The sequence below is a fragment of the Centruroides sculpturatus genome, unplaced genomic scaffold (genome assembly GCF_000671375.1).
Source record: "Centruroides sculpturatus isolate CEXI.00-Female unplaced genomic scaffold, Cexi_2.0 scaffold112, whole genome shotgun sequence".
Lineage (NCBI taxonomy): Eukaryota > Metazoa > Arthropoda > Arachnida > Scorpiones > Buthidae > Centruroides > Centruroides sculpturatus.
The window spans coordinates 662,530-678,345 of record NW_019384367.1 but is presented as its reverse complement, the minus strand read 5'-3'; the positions used below and the strand labels follow the sequence as shown (position 1 = coordinate 678,345).

General features: G+C 28.1%; 1 protein-coding gene across 1 annotated transcript in view; it reads left to right on the top strand.

Moving 5' to 3' along the window:
- Positions 1-15,816, top strand: part of LOC111612767 (protein JBTS17-like) — a 38,758-nt gene that overhangs the window by 5,216 nt on the left and 17,726 nt on the right. Inside the window, exons 4-9 of the mRNA XM_023354022.1 lie at positions 4,779-4,895; positions 4,963-5,545; positions 10,271-10,450; positions 10,688-11,337; positions 14,914-15,301; positions 15,373-15,632. Of these exons, the coding sequence (XP_023209790.1) occupies positions 4,779-4,895; positions 4,963-5,545; positions 10,271-10,450; positions 10,688-11,337; positions 14,914-15,301; positions 15,373-15,632 (2,178 nt within the window). The remainder of the gene's footprint in view (positions 1-4,778; positions 4,896-4,962; positions 5,546-10,270; positions 10,451-10,687; positions 11,338-14,913; positions 15,302-15,372; positions 15,633-15,816) is intronic.

Sequence of the window (15,816 nt, the reverse complement as noted above, 5' to 3'; positions counted from 1 at the left end):
TTTTTTATATATGTATACCAACTGAAGAGGGACTATTCCGATAGTCCGAAATGCATTTTGGTTATTTCATGTCAATTATTAATTTAATAGTTTGTAATGTACACCCATTCTCGTTTTATTAAATGTATCCCATTGATATTTTGAGTGTTTGTGCTTATTATCACTGGTGTGATAAGTCCTTATTCCTACCTCACAGTAGTAGGTTTTTAATCAATTTGTTTAAATCAAGGGCTAAAAGCAATTTCCTTTGTTTTACTTTATTTATAATTTTTTTTTTATGTCTGTTATATCTTTTATATTTTGTAATCATTTTATTGGGGATCATTTTTTTTTGTTATTGGGAGGTGGAGTACAATGTCTGACCAATTAAGTGTAAAAATAAAAATATAAATAATAAATACATCACAAGTAGTCTTTGTTTGGGGGGTTTAAAACACAGACCATTAGCTGATCTGGTTTTATAACAAGTGTTTTGAATTACCTTGTATATGCTGTTTTATTGCTTTATAAAAATATTAATTTATGACATCAACCATCTAGATATGAGAATGAATAAATTATATGAGGGTCATACTAAAAGAAAAGAATGTTTTGATCTGACGAACCTCACAGTTCTCCCGCCACCCACTGCTGTTCATGGACCTTCCCAATTTTTCACACCAGTCTGATGATAACAGAGAGTCGCAACAATCGTTTACTGTTTATAGTGCGACTTTAATGATCCTGCCAAGTGTGAGGTTTGTAGTGTAATATGCTTTTTGAATGAGAAAAAAGTCTGCCCTATTGAAATTTACAGACAGATAACCGAGGTTATGGTAATGTGATGAATGAAACTTCATTTCAAAACAAATGGTGGGGATTGTTGTCCAGAGGCATTGTGTTTCTTCAAGATAATGCATGTTCACATGTTGCTGCGTTGACAAAGAACTTGCTTCAGCAGTTTAAGTGGGAAGTTTTTGAGCATCTTTTTTATAGCTCTGACTTGGATCTGAGTGATTACCATCTTTTTTCCAAAATTGAATCTGGCCGGGAATCACTATAGAAATGATAACAAACTGAAAGAGGCCGTTAAGAACTGGTTTAAGAACTTGGTGGTAACTGAGTGCTCAGAAGGCATAGAAAAGCTGGTGATATGCTATGACAAATGTTTAAATTTGTATGGCAACTATGTAGAAAAATAGCTAAAGTATCATATGTGCATGGGCGTAGCGAGGGAGGCCTGGGTGGGCACGGCCCCCAGTTAACCTGGTGCCCACCCCAGAAAATCACAGCCGAAAAAGTGTTGAGCCAATTTGCAAAAAGAAATAAAAGATTAAAGCTGAAAATTCTGAATCCTAAAAAAAAAACAAAAAAAAAAAACAAAAACAGGTCAACGGCTCCCTGTGCCCAATGTTATGATTAAAGGAAGTTTCATATTTTGTGTGTGTGTTAAGTTATTGTCGATTCTTATGGAATTTTCATTTTAATGAACAATAATTTGAAATAATTCAATTTTGTGTCAGGTTGGCCTCTACTAGGCCCCCATAACAAAACTCTGGCTACACCCATGCATATATGTTGTAAAATAAGTTTTGTTTCATTATCTTAAATAAAAATATCTAAAGAAACAAACATTCTTTACTTTTAGAATGACCTTCGTATATGCCAGAAAGAAATTGAGAATGGTCTGGCCTGTTCTTCTGTCAGTAAAAAGTGACAAATATGTTTGCTTGTCATTCTTTTGTTTTAAAAAATTTTTGAATTTTACTATTTAATTTATATAAAGTCATTTAAATGATACATTTAGATTAAATTTAATTAAATTTACAAATGATACAAGGGCTGTTCGGAAAGTTCGCGGCTTCAAATAGAACAACAAACAAAATAATGTTAAAACTTTTTTATTTTTCAATGTAGTCTCCTTTGTTAGCAATGCACTTATTCCAGCGATGTTCTAGCTTTTTTATGCCATTACAATAGGCCGATTTGTCAAGGTGTGCAAAATACTCGTTTACTTCAGAGATGACTTTGTCATTTGAGTGGAATCTCTTTCCAACCAAGAATTATTTTAAATTTGGAAAAAGGTGGAAGTCACTGGGGGCCAAATCAGGTGAGTACGGTGAATGTGGAACTAATTGGAAGCTAAGTTCGTTTATTTTTTGTTCAGTGATTCTGGCATTATCGTGGTGAAACAGAACCTTCTTCTTCAAGTGTGGCCTCTTCGATTTCTTTCTTCAGTTTTTCCAAAAGTATACAGTAATAGACAGCATTGATGGTCTTTCCTCTTTCTAGGTAGTCAATAAAGATGATTCCTTTAGCATCCCCAAAAAACCGAGGCCATCACTTTCCCCGCTGATGGAACTGTTTTTGCCTTCTTTGGTGGTGGCGAACTGGGGTGTTTCCATTGCTTCGACTGTTCTTTTGTTTCAGGAGTGTAGTAATGGATCCACGTTTCGTCAGTAGTCACAAACCGACGCAAGAAATCCCGTGGGTTTTTCTTGTAGAAGTCCAAACACTTCTTTGACATCAAAGTGCGAACACGTCTTTGCTCAGCGGTCAGCAGATGCGGCACCCAACTTGCTGAGACCTTCGTCATACCCAAATTTTCGGTTAGATGTGGTGCACTCGGTCGACAGAGATGCCTGTTGTCTCAGCTATCTCACGCGTTTTCAAACGGCGATCTGCTAACACCAAATCGTAAACTTTGTCGATATTTTTTTCAGTGACAGCAGTTGACGGTCGTTCGCTGCGAGGGTCATGTTTCACACTCTCTCTGCCAGATTTAAAAAAGGCTGTCCATTTTTTCACAGTGGTTTACGAAGGAGCAGACTCTCCCAAAATTTCATCCATGTCAGCTTTGATTTGAGATGCGGTCAACCCTTTTTTCGTCAGGTATTTTATGACCGCATGAGTCTCTGTCTTCTCCATTTTTGACAAAGCATGTGCACATTGACTATCTGCTAAGCTGTCGTGGCAAAACTTTAAGACAAATCAAGCAGAAATTGATATTGTATCTTTAGCAAGGATGGCTGAATTATTCCCGCCAAAAATTAAATTGATTGCAGCGCCGCATATAGGCAAGGCCGCGAACTTTTCGAACAGCCCTCGTATTGTTCTATTTCATTTTTTCAATTTTTATTTGATTCTATATAATAAGTTATGTTCTCAGTTCAATATAAAATGGTTTTTTGGAATACAAAATAAATTAAATAATAAAATATTTTAATTTTACTTTCTTGAAACTGTGTCGGTGATTATTTTTGTCGTTTTTGAACACCATATAGTTCATACATACAAACACTAGGCAATCTTCATTTTAAAATTGAATAAATTTAAAATGAAGATTGCCTAGTGTTCATGTGTATGAACTATAAGGTGTTCAAAAATGACAAAATTAAAATTTTAATATTAATTTTTCTTTATAATTTTGATTAAATTGTTTTGTCTTTTAGTTATTATTAATCATTTTTTTATGGAAGTAAATTAATGGTTGTCTAACTTAAATTATAATTATTTTTTAAACTAAATTATATAATTATAAAGTATATGTCAATTTATTTTCAGAAAAATTATTGATACTTGCTAAAGTACAAAAGCAATTATTTAATCAAAATGAAGAATTAAAATTAATATTAAAATTTCAAATTATTTTATAATTTGTAATTTATAATAAATTTCTACTATATTTTTATTAGTACAGAATTTTCAGCTACATTTCTCACTGGAATATATTGAATAACTAGAAAAATAATTTTTATTGCTTGTTACTAGGTTTTTTTAGTCACATAGCTGTCACAGATATTCTCCTAACAAAACAAAATAATAGAAATAACAAAGACATATATCAAGTAAATACTATTAGGGCAGAATATGTAGTCTACTTTTTGAGGACAGCAAGATCTTGGAACGATGGAACCAGTAGTTTGAGAAGTTGATGAATGAGGAGAATCTAGAAACTTGGAAGATGAACTACCTGTGTGATTTCATCGCTACCACTACTACTACCACTACTGTAACATGATTTCATCGCTACCACTACTACTACCACTACAACCCTATTTTTGTTCTGACTTGTGAGCCTGATAGGCTCAGAACAAAAATAGGGTTGTAGTGGTAGTAGTAGTAGTAGCGATGAAATCATGTAAAATTGTTGTACCAGATAACATAACTATCAGGGTATGGAAATGTTTGGAAGATGCAGGAATTGAATTTTTTATTTTAACAGCATTCTGGAGAATGGCAAGATGGAATGGAAGAGAATGCACATTGGTCCAATTTATAAAGGGAAAGGAGACATTCATGATTGCAAAAACTACAGGGACATTAAATTAATGAGCTTATATGTTTGGTTTGCAAGAATGAGGGTTATAATTTGCTAGATGTCATATGAAGCTACACTTGTTGATAGTCAATGTGCATGAGGTTCATTTTCCACTTTTTCTCTACTAAATTTAAATTTTTCTGTTTGTTCATATACTTGAGTTTGTGATATTTATTCACCAAATAAAGTCTTGAAAAACACAGATAAGAACATTTTTTTTAACAAGAAAACAAATTTTAATTCTTTGCAAAATGCACATATGTATAGTACCTCTTGTTCACTCATGATGTATACAGTATGCACCATTATTGATACCCCTAAATATAAGTGTAGGCGGATTTCAGTTCTCCACAAAAACCTAAGACATTTTATCTAAATAAAACCAGATTCTCAAAAACTAATCCAAATTAATTATACTAGTTATATATCAAAATATGATAATTATATTAATTTATTTTTTATATTATTACTGTTTTAGGTATCTATTTGGCAGGTTTAATAAATAATGGAAATATTTTTCTTTGGCATAAAGATTCAGATAAAATATATTTTATTGAAATTGCACAAGATATAAATTTGCCTTTACCAAATAAAGGTTAGTGTAAATTTATTATAGTTTCTTTTCTTTATTAAAAAATGTTTATATTTAATTATTTTTTCAGTGCCTTTACACTTCTTTGTTTCATCTGATGGAAATAATATAATTATTATATATGGATATTCAAATATATATTTTTGGCAGAAAAGTATCAATCATTCTCCAGAAGTTAAAGATAAAAAATGCTATCTTATTGGTTCTTGGTATTTCATTGAAAAGTGCCAATCTATCATATTACCAAAAACAGAGTATCGAGAAGCATCCATTGATTCAGTATTTTTATATGATCATTTTATTAAAAAAGACAGTTTAATCAATTTTATATTTAATTTAGAAAATCATATCTGTATTTCTACATGCTTTGTACAGAAACTATTTTCTGAATCAATTCATCAATGTTTTTGTTTAGATGCCAAATGGATTAATACAAAAATTCCTATAAAAAATATAAATAATTCATGTGAAACATTACGTCAGAGAGGAAGCTACATATCAAAATTCTCTCGTGATGGAAGAGTTATAGCTATTGCTGTAAATCAGCTTCAAACACATTGTACATACTTATTATTTTTCTCACCATTTTCTCAAAGTACAGTTTGTGTAGATTTGCAAGGATGTGGAGCATCACATCCCATCAGAAATTCAAGGTTAGTGTTTTATGCATTATAAATTTAATGTTAATTACAATAATATATTTTGTAACTATTAATATTAAATAAAATTTAAATAATTTTATTTAATAAGTTAAACATAATTATTTTTCTCTCATAAATTGTTTCTTCATTTTCTAAAATACATTTATCAAAACTTTTTTAGTTCTGAAAAACTTTTAAGTTTTTCAGAACTTAATCTTACAATATTTAATTGCCATCTTTTAATATATTTATTGATATCAAATTGCAAAATATATTTGTATAGATTTTATTAAACATTTTTATAAATATGTTGAATTTATAAATGATTAAAGTATTATCTATATACTAAATCAATAAGTCCTTAAATGGGAAGCAATTGTTTCTCATGAAAATTCTAAACAAAATTTGAATGAACTTATTATTACACATTATTCATGTTATGAATAAAAATAAAAACAATAACATGAATTTCACACTTTAATTATGAATTACTACAATGGAGACAATGGGCAATAATGGACAAAAAATAAGCAATGGTCAATAATTCTCAATATATATGATATTACAGCATACATATTTCATTTATAAATATATTAAAATATCTAAGAAACAATTAAAGGTATAAAGAAGTTAGTACTTTATTTACATATAAATATTTTCTGAATTAGTGTTTTCATTTTCTGATCCAAAATAATTCATTAACAAAGAACTAAGAAAAGAAACAATATAAAATATTGATTTCCTTATACCTTTAAACATTTTTCATATAATATAGACACATATAAAACAAAAAAGTAAAGATTAACATTTTATGCTGTTTTTGATGTTAGTATTTAAAAGTATTGTTTAATTTATATTCTTATTGAAAAACAGTAATAAATCATTTAAGTTGGGAGATTTCAGTTTAGGGAGTATGCTCCATTTTATTCTTGAATTGTTTAACTAATACCAGCTTAATTTGAATATATTAATATCTAATTATTAGTTAATAATGAAAAAAATTGAGTTTGATATTATTCATTGAATTTATACAAAAAATAGATTTATATTAAAAATAAACATTGTTTTTTATAATTTTTTTGTTCTTACAACATGTCATTTAAATTTGAAAGGAAATATAAATGAAATAAAGCTTGATGCTTTATTTCATAGCTATTAAAATTCAAGTTTTTTTTTAAACATTTGAAAAAGTTTTTGTTTAGTTTTCTATGTTAACATATTAATACATTTAATGATAAAGAAATATAATAGCCCAGTAATCAGAAAGTCAATTAATAGAAATTTACAGCACCTGAGAACTTTGGAATAGTCTAAGAAGTTCAAATTAGGTTTAGGCCTTGATAATTAAAATAAGTATGTATCAAAGAGTTAATAGCAATACAGTCAGTTGGTTGAAATCTGTAATATAACACAGATTGAATGAAAAATTCTTGAATGTTGAAATTTCAACTAATTGACTTTTTGAAATTTTTCAAAAGTACTTTATTTCAAGGAGTGCTTAACTAAAATTTTGAATCAAAAACAAACATGAATAATCATTTACTCATTATTTCACTTCTAAGTTTAGGCTACTTCCTTCATTCTTTCTTGGATTCTGCTAGAATGAGAATGAATAAATACATACAAAAACTTCTATTAATTAGAAGTTTTTATATTGACACTCTTTAGATTTTTTTGTATTGACACTGTTTTGTATTGATTAATTGACACTCTTTAGAATCATATGAACTTGAAAACTGTATTTATTGTTTTTATATGAGATATTTGTATAAATATAAAAAATAACCAATGATGCTCTTTAAAATTGAAAGTGAAGACGGCTGAAGAAAATACTTAACTCTAAATGTATTCTTAAATCAAACATCTTTTTACACAGATTAACTAACACATATTATATGGAAATTTTTATTGTTGTAAAGATCTATTTAGATTGATTGCTAAAAATTTTCAGTAGCCACAGAATATCTCAATACAGATAAATGTCGGGCCTGAAATTTTAACCTCAGCCAGTTGATGCATTTGTTGACTAATGTATCAAATGACCATCAATATACTATTATATTTAAATCATATTCTCTTTTTGAGGTTAACTATTATTACTTTTGGCTATACAAATATTTATAACATCTTTATATGGACAAATTTTACATTGTATTTTGATTTTTGGACAATTTACACTTTCCAAGTCAAAATACTATCTACTCACATAAAGAAAAGCCTTCATCATCAGTGAATTTTTTAACAAGCATACATTCTCTGCATATCTGTAAATTGGTGACCTTTTAAACAATTTATCTGAAAGAATAAAAAAATTCAAGAGTTGCAGAATTGAATGACATATTACTCATCTTTATTTTAAATCAGAAAGAAATATGGCTTTTTGAAATATGAGACATTTTTATACACCATGTATTATATTCATGTAATTATATTCTTAACTGTTCATTTATTGACCTGAATTAAAACATTTACTAAATTGAAGAACTTTTTTTTCATTGTATATATACATTTAACAGTGAATATAATATTTGAGTAATTGCTAATTAAAATAAAATTTTTCCATCAAATTTTTTATTTATCTGAAGCTTTTAAGGTATTGTGGAAAATCACAGATGATCACATATTTCCAGTCTTAAATAACAATATATATTTAATAAGTAAATGTTTAAAAATATAAAGATTGAATAAAAAATTTACTTATGAGGTAACATTGGAGAGAAGTTTCAAATGCTTTTTCCTTGAATTCATAGTAAATAAATGTTTAAGATTTAAATGTTTCTTAATATCTGTAGCAGGACAAAAATAAGCATGGCCAGTTTCCAATCATCAAGATTCCTCAAAAATAAACTTTTTATCACTTCTTCAGTATTATTTTATTAGTAAATATTGTATATAAATTAAGAATAAATAATTTATTAACTTTTGTGTTATTAAGATCAGCTTAATTTTACTATAATAATGCTGAATACAATTTAACATTGTAAAATTTAACTTATGAAAGATATTTAATATAAAATATGTGGCAAAACCTCCAAAAATTGAAAATATCTTTTAGTTTTATTTAATATTAATATTACTTTATTAATTTATTGTATATATTGATACATCAAAATTCTAGAAAGTTAAACCTTTTATTAATATGATATAATATGATATTTCTTTAATAATTAATTTTCTGTATAAGTTTAATTATTACAGTAATATCAGATGTGTGAATATGTTTTTTTATATGAAAAATAATTGTTTCTGATTTTTTATATATTTTATGAGACTAATTTTAATACATTTCCAATATGTTTTTAACAAATGCTGAAATAGTCTTTATTTAAACAGGAAAGAAATAAACAAATAATGTGTATGGTTATCATCAGTAAGAAAATATAAGAAATTTAAGCAGTGTAGTTAAATCATTGTAATGCAATAAATGTTATAATTATATTTTCATAATAATTGATGTAATTTATTAATACCTTCTTACCTATTTTATATTATTCTTTATGGTTATTTGTCACACAGTTTAGATTTTGAGAATTGAAAAATGTGATTTTAAAAAGATATATCAAAATAAAATTAAAATATTATACAGTGGGTGATCGGTTAACAAACATAATCTGTTCCAAGACTTTGTTCGCTATCTGAATTGTTCATTAACCAATTATCGATTTACCATAGGTTTTAATGGGAATTTAATTAATTCGTTCTGGAGACCCCAAAATAAAAAATATATACTTTCTTACTATGTTTATCTATATGTAATAATAAAAATAAAAACGCAAGACTGTGTATGTATGTATGTATGTATTAGTCAAGTTTTTTCCGTTTGAAAGGGTTAAAGAATCTGTCTAATGTTGATTGCTTTTCTCTCTTCTTCAGGTTTTTTCACAAGTAATTAATAGCATTGCAATTGTAGAAATCTCCAAACCTCAACCTGGTTTGGATGTCATTCTAAGACTGTTGTTCTGACACCCTCCCACTTCTTCAAAGGATCTTTAATAACAGAAATCACATTAATCTTCTTTTTTCAGAAGAAAATATATCTCGCCGAGTTTCTTGGTGTTAGATCCGTTTCAGGTTCTATTACGAACTCTTCGATGTTCTTTATTTCTCAGATGTGATTTTTTTGTTACTCCTTTAGCTGCTGGAGTCTTCTTGATTATACAGCATTTTTCTTAAATAAGATTGAACTGAGGCCTACTGTAGACCTGTTTACACCATATTGTCCAGTAACATTAGGAATCTTCTGCCTACTCTCTACCTTTGCTATTATACTCTCATCTTTCGAAAAGAAAAACAGACGCAAAACTTAATGAGTGCCTACCCGACAGTGTCACGAATACAGAATTGTTTTGTCAGAAAAATAAAAGGCTGGAATTACAAGGGAGAATTTCAAAGTTTGGAGGAATACTATCCGATCGGTATATACCAGCTATCTCCCGCACTCTGAAAAGTTTCGAATTGTTGCGTGAAGACAAGGGAAAAACCAATCGGTATTCATTATTTTACGTCACTTCTTTTTGTGTTTGTTCTGTGGGGTGTTTGTTATCCAATCATGTGTTCGTTGTCTGAACATAAAAATCTTTCGCGAAAGTGTTCCTTATCCGATCTGTTCATTAACTGATCACCCACTGTATATTGTTTATACTTACATTAACTTATTTAAGAAACTGTTATTCATTTGTAATCTTTTGTATTGCTTTTGGGACTGTCTTAATGATAACATTGTTTTAAAATTGATAGGAATCATTGGATTTCTGATATGGTATGGACTGCTGATGATGCATTTGTAATATGTTGTACAAGAGAGGGTGCAATCTGTGTTGTTTCAAGGCTTGGTGGTTTGCTTCTACTTACTGCTAAGGGTGATTCTATAAATCAGGGCCCTTCTTATTATCTTTCTCTTATTCCGTCTGTTGTTGTGTAAGGATTCCTTATAATTTATAATAAATATTCCNTATATATATATATTTTTATCTAAAAATTGTTATATTTAAGTAATTATATTAATGAATTAACTACAGTCACATATAATACAGTCTAATAACTCAAATAATCAAATTCAATAAATGAAGTAACTATTTCCAGATTACATTCAGACTGTAACATGGCTAAGTAATCACAGAATTATTTTAATATTTAATAATCATTATCATTTAGATCCTCACAAAGAAATATAGAATCAAACAATGAAGATAATTCTTTAACATCTACCTCAACTGAACAGTGTTTAAAACAGAAATTTTCTGTATCATGTCATAATTGTCTTCCATTATTTTTTGCATCTGATGGTCATGCAGTTATATGCCTTCAAGTTCCAAGCTATTCTGTTGGTATCTTTAATATTATCCAGTCATATTTATTGCATGGTTGTAAAATGATTTGTCCAATTTTTGAAGTGTATGATTCAGAACTATTAGACTTTAAGAAAGACTTTTTTCAGATGCCATCTAATAAATCATACTCTAATTCCATAAAGAAAAATTCATGTGAAAGTGTTCAAATAAAATCATCATCGAATCAACTTGAAACAAAAAGTTCACAGTTTGATAATGTTCTAAATGATACAAGTGATTTAAAAAAATACTTAACTAAATCATCATCACCTTTAAAGAGAACTAATATTTTGAATGCTACTTCTGTTGATTGGGAAGAAAAAAAGCTAATTGAAGCAATAAACTCATTTTTATCAGTCTGGAGTTTATGTTCATCTACAAGTTGTATATGGACTAAAGAATTGGAATTATTATGTTCTTTTGCAGTGGATGGATTTTTAAGGACTATAAAATTTATTTTAATTCACACATTAAGTAAGTATTATTATTTTTTAATGATATAAATTCTAATTCTAGATTCTAAGGAGATTTTAGATATTTATTTTTATGTGAATATATTAAGATATGTTATTACTAATTAATTAAACATTTGGTTCAACCAACAACAGACTTATCATATAGTAGCCTATGTTTATTCAACAATTAAAAATTAGCAACAAGTGAAACACCAGTATGCATTTCAATAACAGAAAAACAATGTTGTCCTCCTCACTGGTTTTAATTTTTCAACCATCTTAACCAACACAACACTGTTTAAAAAAATGCCTATTGTTTACAATTTTCCTTTTTACAATATTACATATAAAAACATGATCTACTATCCTATGATTAACAGATATGTTTGTTTAAGTTACGGCAATGCAACACTTGGGTGATCTGCATAGGGGAAATGCCTTCTGGGAGGTTTTCTAAGGGTAACTGGCCCCTATTCAGGCATTACAGATGTGGAGAAAACCTGGAAAATTCCACATGGCCAGCCCATCTGGGTAAGGCATGAACCCACAACCAAACTTCTAGTGTTCAGGGAACTGAACCACTTGGTCACTGGTGGGCCGATTAACAGATATGAATGATATTTTTCATACAATTTTTCCACATATTTTCACAAAATATATTTCATTCTTGATAAACAAAATTCTGTTAGGGTATCCTTTTTTACAACTGTCCTCTTCTGATAAGCATACACATTTTAATTACATGCCTAATTAAGCATTCATATTGTAATCATGTTAATTTTTGCTTATCAAGAAAGAAATGTATTTTATGAAAATTTGTGAAAAAGATTCTATGAAAAATATTGTTCATATCTATGTTAAACATAGGATAATACATCATGTTTTTATATATAATATTGTAAAAATTAGGTAGGTTTTATGGCTGTCGGTTAAAAATCAACAGCCTTAAAAAATTAAAACCAACTAAGTTGAAAAATTAAAAAAACTGTTGAAACCAAAATTAAAACACAATGCTGTCCAAAGAGGACAACATTGTGATTTTGTTTTCAAAATGCATACAGGTAACCCCCGTATAACATGGTAGTTACGTTCCAAAAAATTGCCGTGTTATGCGAATCCGTGTTATACGAAACAAAGAACTAATACGAAAAGGAGGGTTAGGTTCCAAAAATTAAAAAACATGCTAGTATATTTTCATAATTAAGATAAATATCTTCATTAAAATTTTTTTAAGTGATACATATTAATATAAATTAAACAATGTTTTCTTCGTCATCACTAAAAACACTATTAATTAACCGAGAGCGTTTTCTTTTTGGCAAGTTATCCTTATCCTCTGAGCATTTTTCTGCATTATCTTCAGATCCATGCTTTACCTTTTGCAAAATGTATGTAATTTTAGATTGCTTGCTTCTAGTTAAAAGGTCTTTATAAATTTCCTTATATGGTGCTAAGCACTTATGAAGAATAAAGCAAGTATGGAATAAGGGAAAAACATTCGGCAACATCAGAAGCAGAAGCGTCGCGATCTGGCAACATTGAAACAAGTTTCGAGAAGGACCACGTGTATCGACAGAAGGCGAGAAGAGAAAATTTACATACTTAAGTACTAATAGTTCACGAAAATAATAATTTTCGTGAACTATTATTACTTAAGTATGTAAAAATTTATTACATTTCCTGTTGTACGAGGGTTTTACCCAATTCTCGAACCGTGTCAGAGTGAATCTGTGCTATAAAATTACCGTGTTATACGGGGGATGGTACCAATTCTCGAACCGTGTTAGAGCGAATCCGTGCTACAGAAGTGCCGTGTTATACGGGGGTTACCTGTACTGGTGTTTTACTTGTTGCTAATTTTTAATTGTTGAATAAATGCAGGCAGTATATGTCTGTTATAGTGATAAGTTTGTTGTTGGTTATGCTTGAACTGAATGTTTAATTGATTATCTAAAATTCAGACAAAAGGCATTTGATACATGTATATATATATCATGCTATTTGGATGTTGTTACCACTTTTTGAAAATCATTTTCAATTCTTTCTAGATATTAAGATCCAGAAACATTTCTCTAATAATAAATAAGTGGGCTGACTATAATTTATTGATGCCAAAACAGGACAGAGAGCCACAGGTGATAAATACAGGACATCTCTTATTAAAATTGGCTCTGTCCTATTTTGGCATCAATAAATTAGTCAGCCTACTTATTTATTAGTAGAGAAATGTTTCAAGAAACAAATAGAGAGGCATTATTAACAATTTGTTAATACATTATTAGTGATATTGATTTGGAGGAGTAAAAAAAGAATATGTAAATTTCTAAAAATTTTATTTTCAAAAATCTAATAACAAAGAAGTGAAATTTTTATTACAATACAATATCAAATTTAATAGGTTGATGTGGAAGATTTCTTAGGGTCAAACCAAGCATATTTTTCGGAGGAACTTATTTTTTTAAGTTCCGGTCATTTGAAGTTATATCATAAAAATTATCACATAAATCAGTTTTTTCTGTATAATTAGCATTCCTTTCAGTATGACTGAATGGTAAGTGGTTAAGATGACATTCTGGGGATTTAACCAGATGGATTGAAACTCTGCAGGAATTTTTCACAGTATGGTTAGTCTGAATATTTTGAGCCCCAGCTCTCTCCTCTGGTTGCCCCATTGTGGCCTGACCAAACCCATGTTGGGTTTGCTGAAAAGGTCCTCTTAGTGCCCCTATGTGGCAGAAAGAATTAAGAAGAAAAACAGCATTTCTATAATGGTATCAATATTTAATTTTGACTTCTCTTTTGATCACAGTGAATTCACATGTGAAAATGTTTTATCTGTAGAAGTTGTAATTCCTGATAACCAAAGGACTAATTTTATCAAATTAATAAAATCTTTGAGTTCAAGATCATTTTAATCCATTTTATTGAATATTTTGATTTATCTGTCAGCTCCACTGATTTTTTTCTTTATTCAGTTTCTTTAGTTTGGTTATTATCGTCTTTATTATTATTATTGCTATTGATCAAATTGTTGAATTTCATCTATTTCCTTTCTTTATTTTCTATTTCATCTATTTCAGGAACATATTACATGTTCCTTAAATTCATTGAAACTATTCTGTAAGCTATATTTTGTCACCTCTTCCTCAGTAGTATTGATTTAAATATATGACTCTTATTGAAACAGAATAAACATTTTATAACAAATCACATGTTCAGTATATAATATACAAATGTGTTTAATATACAAATTATAGAACTAAGATATTAATGTTTAGTAATACTTTAGTGTTTTTTGGGTAGTTACTATTCTTTTAACTTTAAGATAAGATAAAATAATAATACAGTTAGGCTACTCTATTAATAATGTAGAAAAACTTCATTTAAAAATTTTTTATATTGAAAAATTTTAAATAAAAATGTATTAAAAATCATAATGTAAAAATCTGTAATGAAGGATTTTGTCAATTTATTTTTTCATGTAAAAAGTTTATATGTTTGAATTATATGTTAGTGCAATTAATGTTTAATTATAATTACAATTATTATAACTTACTGTATAATACTAATAATATATTGTTATTTTTATGTCTAGATGAATCCTCTGCCAAGATTCAAAATGAAATTTTCCTGAAAATTATTGAATCAAGTATACCAAAGTTTTTCAGTGTTATATATTTTGATATCAATATAAATCTCTTATCAACTTTTTTAAAACTCATATACAAATTAGTAAAAATGTTTCTCACAGATTTTAAAGTTACCTTATTACATATTAAGTTTTTACATATTTCATTGAAGTTGCTAATTAATGCTGAGAGAATATTTAAAGAAATGTGTTCCTTTCATTTAAGTTTATCTAGATGTTGGCTCCATTACAATAGAATATGGTCAAATAGTTCCTATGTTTCTAATGCTTATTTAATCAAGAAAAGTATTACTGATAGAAATAATTTGAAAATTGAATTAGCCATAAATCAAAGGTACAATTTATTTCTTTTCTATTAAATTATATACATATATATTAATTAATTTACATATTTATTTGTTATAGATTATTTCATATATGGAATTTTCTTTATCAGAAAGTGGTTGAATGCTATAATGAAGTTATGAATTCTCAAAATGCTGTTTGTATTCAAAATGAAGTTATTTCTTTACTTTGTACAGTTCAGTGGTTGATGCAAGAACATAGTTATACATTGTTTCAGTCACCAGCATATAAGAAGAATAGAATAATGTCTCTATACTTAAATGGAAATTACGAAAAAGCAATGGAGCTCTGGTTGAGAGAATTGTATAACTGCAAAAATGGTAAAATTCAAAATTCATAAATAAAAATTAGTATATTATGTGTTTTAGCTTTATAGTCCACTTTTAGTCTTTTATATGATATGAATTGACTATATCAATACAATACTAATATTAATATTTTTATGAACTTATTTTAATCTACTATTTAATTTTATGTTTTTATTTATTTACTCAAAATTACAGT